The sequence below is a fragment of the Macaca mulatta genome, chromosome 3 (genome assembly GCF_049350105.2).
Source record: "Macaca mulatta isolate MMU2019108-1 chromosome 3, T2T-MMU8v2.0, whole genome shotgun sequence".
NCBI lineage: Eukaryota > Metazoa > Chordata > Mammalia > Primates > Cercopithecidae > Macaca > Macaca mulatta.
This window is the reverse complement of record NC_133408.1, coordinates 26,719,562-26,725,561: the sequence shown is the minus strand read 5'-3', so window position 1 is coordinate 26,725,561 and position 6,000 is coordinate 26,719,562. Positions and strand designations below refer to the sequence as shown.

General features: G+C 45.3%; 1 protein-coding gene across 3 annotated transcripts in view; it reads left to right on the top strand.

Moving 5' to 3' along the window:
• The first annotated feature begins 1,949 nt into the window (after positions 1 to 1,949).
• NCAM2 (neural cell adhesion molecule 2) overlaps positions 1,950 to 6,000 on the top strand; it is a 579,719-nt gene continuing 575,668 nt past the window's right edge. For all 3 annotated transcript variants that reach the window (XM_001106060.5, XM_015133085.3, XM_077997926.1), the window contains exon 1: positions 1,950 to 2,263. In XM_001106060.5, the coding sequence (XP_001106060.1) occupies positions 2,209 to 2,263 (55 nt within the window). In that variant the 5' untranslated portion in view covers positions 1,950 to 2,208. The remainder of the gene's footprint in view (positions 2,264 to 6,000) is intronic.

The window sequence follows — 6,000 nt, the reverse complement described above, 5'->3', positions numbered from 1 at the left end:
GATTGTATCATTGTTTCATTTTTTAAAGTTATTTTTCATCCATGGTTGGTAGAATCTGAGGATGCAGAACTGTGGACGCAGAAGGCCTACTGGGTAGCATTTATCAGTGCCCAAGAGAAATAAAGAATTGGAATAAATAAATGAGTCACTGGTCTTTCACATCTATAAATGGGTTACTTCCACCTTTTCCTGCAAAGAGCTGACCATGAGCTTACTTCAGTGTGGTTAGCACATTCCAGAACCAGTAAAGGGTGTGAGAAGGGTACCTTGGCAAAATAACTTTCTAAATATATTGTCTGCTATGAGATCAGAGGAAAGAAGAGGTTCTCCAGCTGTGAGGTGCTGAGAGGGCCATTGCTTAAGGGAGTTCAGCCATGGTGGGAGTTGAGGGCGCCTTTCCCCTCCTCTCTTCCTGATAACCCCATCCCAGGATGCCAAGTGAGTGAATCATCTGTATAAAGCGCTCTGCCTGGGGAGGACAAATCGCAGACAGTATCTCCCCTATGCATGTTAGCCTGTGTCTACTCTTGCCCCCTGCCCTCCCTGAAGGCAATGCAACGTCCATTTCAGCATGAAATCCTCAGGCTGGGGCTGGATTCTGAGCTCTACAACATTTCTATATCCTCCCCACCCCCGCTATTTCTACGTCCTCACTGATAAGGAAGGAGCTAGGGTCCTTGTGGAGTCTGGGGCGGGGCAGTTGAGTTCTCTAAGGAGCCAGAGGGAAAGAGCAGATGAAAGAACCCATTGTTAGCTTTTGCAGGTCGCGGTAACCCCGGGCCAGATTGACATGGGCTCCCCCGGGCCGGGGATTCTGCCTCTTACCGCTCTTGCAGGAGAGGTGACTGACGTTAATCTCACAACCTTTTTCCTACCCTTCTAGGAGAAATAACGATAAGCCCCAATCTTAAGGAGCAGAGAGTTAGTTCTGGGCGCTTGCCACGGCTCCCTCACTTCAATTTACACTTTCACACACGCGCGGGTACGTGGGTGTTGGGAGTAGGGCACTGATCTGGGGAAGGTTCCACCCGCCCCCCGCCCCAACTCATCTTTGCACATTTGCAGTCCTCCCTCGGTGCACCCCTGGCGGGGATCTGGCCAGTGCAGCTCCCTGGAACCGAGGGCAGAGCCCGCGGAGTGAGGCCAGGAGAGACTTCAGGCCTCTAAGGACACAGTTGAGGCGGAGGCTGAGTTGAACGCAGCTCCTCCCGCGGCTCGCCTCCTCCCCAGTGTCTCTCCCTTAAGGTGCCGTTCCCAACAGTAATGGGTCGAGATGTAGAGGAAACACTGTACATTATTTTTCCGCCCCCCCTTTAGCGCCTGAGGAGATAGACAGTGTAGACTTCAGGGTACAATTGCTTCCCCTCTGTCGCGGCGGGGTGGACAGCGTGGGAAGGGGGACAGCCGCGCAAGGTGCCAGCCTGCTCCAGGTTTGAGCGAGAGAGGGAGAGGGAGGTCCACGGAGAGACAAGAATCTCCCTCCTCCCACGCCCAAAAGGAGTAAGAGTCGCGGGGCACACCGCCCGCCTCCAGATCCCCCATTCGCGTTGAGCCGGCGCGCGCTCGGGGCGTCCGTCTGCAGTATCAGTATCAGCATCAGCATCAGCATCTGCATCAGCATCAGCTCAGCTCACTTCAGCTCAGCATCAGCTCAGTTGTCCCGAGGCGGCTGGCAGCTGTGAAGGAGCTCCAGGCGGACCCCATCCTCACGCCCTTCTCGGCTCAGGGCGTCCATGAACGTGCGAATGGCCGGCGGGCGAGTGGCGTCTTCGCGATCGCAGCTGCCCCTCTAGTTGGAGGCACTGGGGACCGAACCTGTGGCTTCCAGCTCGACTGCGGACGAATCCCGGGACCGCCAGCCTCGCGGGAGAGCGGCCGCCGTGCGGCGCGGAGGGATACGCCTCGGCCGCACCTCCCCTCGCCGCGCCCCCGCCCCCGCCGCCCTCCCCGCCCGGCTCTGCTGCTGCCGCCGCGGCGGCCGCTGCTGCTGCTTCTGCCGCCGCTGCCGCCGCTGCTGCCTGGATATAGTGCGGCAAGAGCGGAGCTTGCAGTCACTTTGCGAGGAGGAGCGCGCGGGCTGCGGGCGGCTGGGGCACCGCGGGAGCGGCGGCGGCGGCTCTCGCAGAGGCGGCCGGGGCAGCGAAAGGTTCTCTCTCCAGGGCTGGACTTAATAACTTTGAAACTGTCCACCGGTGTCACGTCCTGAACATGAGCCTCCTCCTCTCCTTCTACCTGCTCGGGTTGCTTGTCAGTAGCGGGCAAGGTAGGAGTGGTGCTTTATTGCATTTACTTTCCCTCCCCCTTCCACCCGGCCAAGAGAGGCAAAGAGGGAGGCGCAGGAAGAATTAAATGAAAGAACTAAAGTTACAGTTATTGTTGTTATTATTATTTTGGTTCTTTCTCCTAGCTGACTCTAAAATTGTATCTGTTGTGTGGAGACCCTTAAGAGAAGGGAAAATACGGAATTGGAGAGGGCAGTCAGTGAGCAGGATGTCCAGGGAAACCACTTCTTCTTCTCTTTTTTTTTTCTCTGGGATTTTGGCTTTCTCTTATTTTCATTATCAAAAATTGGATGAGTGTGTTGGTGTGTGTTAACAGTGAAATATCTGAGGTTGCGGAAAGAAAGGGCACGACGGTGTTTTACAGAAGCAGCAAAAACTATCAGCGTTAAACTCATTTGCAGATTATCTGTTGTGTGCAAGACATTCGATTCTTGGAGACTCTTTTTTTTTTTCCACCCCTTTCCCCAAACCCTAATTCCTGACCATGAAGTGAATGATGATGGCTTATTTCTGTTGGAAACTAAGAGAGTGGCCATGGATATTGTGTGTAAGAAAGCAAATGGATAAAACTAGGGATGTGTTGCAGTCATTCATTTTGACCCCCAACCCCTTATTAATACAGAAAGGTGGAATAATTTTATAACATTACATTGTAATTACACCTGTAAGGGATTTCGGGGTTGTGGGAGAACTGGTGGGAGCTTTTATCTCTTAAAAAAAAAAAAAAAAAAAGAATAGCCTGGTAGAATAACCTGAGAGGGAATTTGTGGAAGCTAACACTGTTTGTCTCTAGAGAGATAGATATGAATTTATCCGGCTGTTTAGAGAGTAAATATTCACATGAAATATATTTACAATAAATGGAAGCATTTTCAACTGTCCAGACAAGTTTGGACGTTTAATTAGGGACACGAAATGCTAAAACATGCATTGGTGAAAGTCTTTAAAGGAAAAATAAAATAGCGCTAATTTTGAGATATGTAATGATTGCAAAGAATGTTATGTTGTTAGTGTAGCATGAAATTGGTTTTTTAAAAGAATAAAATTACAAGACAAGTTAAAATATCCCCACGATATTCAGTTCTAAGCATTTTTAGCCTCTTCTGTATTGCTCGTTTGGTCCAGCAGGGGGTGGTAGAACTCCATTTTAAGCCCGGAAGATGGTTGTTTCTGCTCTTCCACGGAGTCCTTCTATCATTCTTCAGCAGGGCTTGACATTTTGGATGTGAAGCCTTCCTTTCTCTGCCCTTCTCCTCCCCACAGCTATAGTGTTAGTGGCTGATGAGACACGATTGGATGCAGATTTAATGTTCAGAAATTAGTATGCAAATGTTGGAGATTCCTATAGTTTGTAAAGTGTCTTGATAAGATTCTGCTCATTTTCCCTTCCTAACATAGAGTATGAAATATTTCAGTCTTAGCAAAATTGCAGATATGTCCATCTGAAACAAATGCTAGTCAAATTCGTTAATTCAGTGGTTCTTAAGCAAAGATCAACATACACATATGTCCTACAGATACGCTGCTTTGATTTTCAGATAGCTGCTGATTGTGTTTGACTGTTCATTTATAGCATAGACAGGTATTTCTGAGCACTAGGAAACAATCCCTGAAAATTGCAGTTAAATACAACTGCAATTAAATAAGTGTAGATAGTGTGGGGTAGCATGGGAGAATAATAGGAAGCAAGTTTATGCAGACTTATGATTACATTGTGAGTGGTTTGGAGAAGAAAAATCTCTCAGTTGTGGAGTCTGAATTTATCATTGCAGAGGCTAAGTGTGTTGGAATTTGGAGACATAGGAAATCTAGAAATGTTAGATACATAGGTTTAAATAGTACACAGAGACATACAATTTGGATGTGTACATGTAACATAGATGTGAAATTGTGATTCAGCTAATTTATAAGTTCCAGGATACAAGGTGGTTATGAAGAGGCACTCTGAGACAAGCGTCTCTGAAGGGGAGCCCATATTCACTGTAATGAAACAGGGTAGAAGGAGACCATCATTGTAAAGATCTCTCTAGTACAATTTCACAATGCGTGGCACTCATAGAGGCACAGATACATTTCAGAGAGACCTAGCTTTTGTGGAAAGGAATATATAGTACCTCTATGCCATGTGTTCTGATGAAGTCAGAGATGCTTGGATGTAGACATCCTCATCCTGGAGTCCAATTCCTCTATGCTAGTGTTTTGTTCTCTAATTAAGGATGCAGCAGCAAGTATCAGACACACCACTGGGAGCTGTTTAAAAAAAATAGACCTAGTGTAACTCATAATTTTGTTTATTCTCTTGTAGAGAGGGCCATGGAAAAGCCACCAGTCAGAGATCCCTGGTCTTGCCTTAGAAATACTAAAATCCCAGCTTGCTGATTTATGTGTCCAACAATATACTTGCAGGGGATTTTATGAAGCATGATTGGAACTATTGCTTTGGAAAGTGGTGTGCAGTTAGACTGAGGAAAGGCAACAATGATGTATTCCCTTTTTAGGAGTCAAAACGTTTTGAACTGAAGCAGTTGAATAGGAGAAAATGACATTAAATGAGAAACTGACTAACTTAAGTGAATGCCAATACTATAGTTAGCTAACGAGGCCTAATAGTTTACTTGTAACTCTCAACACAACCTTATTGTTGTACAGTAGTAAGATGCTTTTTTTTTAATGTAGCAGAAATACTCCTTTAAAAGCCTCTAATTTCCACTGCAAGATTAATGTCTAATGAAGTGAGGTTAGAATGTTATTGTGAAGTCTGAATTTAATTGTCAATGGAAAGAAAATTCTGTAACTTTTGCAATTATTTTTCCTTTGTGTTCAAAACTTGGTCACAACCTTTGTAATCATAAATCTCAAGTGATAACTTCAGTTTCTGATTAACTACATTTGCTCTTTGGATCTTTGTATATTCAAATTCCCAAACTGTAGTATGTACGGATTGCTTTCGTGAGAGTTTTTACATTTTTAAAACCACTTCCTTCTTTCTTTAAAAATTAAACAAGTATGATTAATAAACATTTTTTCTGGATGTTCACATGTATAAAATAGAAGCCCTGTTATACTAAAACCGAAGGTAAGAATAATGCTATTCATCTCTCTTGCAATCCAGTTCAAATATACCTACTGAGAACACTTCCCTAAGCCAAAATTGTGAGGAAAGGAGGGGTGAATTGCCTAGTCGATTAGTTAAAGCAGACATCTGCTTACAGTTATTCTCTTTGGTGAAGTGCTAGTAAGTCATTGTACATTAAAGCAATGTACCTTCTAAAAATAGAGCACAGGTGTGTGAGTGTCTACTAGTTTGAAGATTACAGGAGAGGTCTCCACAAACTCATCTTCTGTCTAGGCTGTTGCATGGCTCCAGCCTCTCTTGTATGCTTTTTCTATCTGCTCTGCTCTAATTCTTTGCTATCAGCCTCTTTGTGCAAAGTTTCTATTAAATCAACTGGGTCTTCTTTTGCACTTGGGGAAGATGGGCTAATGTAAATTAATATCTTTATTGTCAAAGAGTAACCCAGAGGATTTCCCTCCCTACTTCATATCAAAAGAGGGAAGCAGAGCATTTTCTCACTTTTAATGCAAAATCGGAGCCCGTAGAGCAAGAAGGGAAGTTGGCGGATCCCGAGAGTGTCAGATGAGTCTTTTCAATGACACAGGGAGCTAATTTTCTCCCCGAGGTACTGTCCTACTAGAGAAGCAATTAATGAAACAAAAG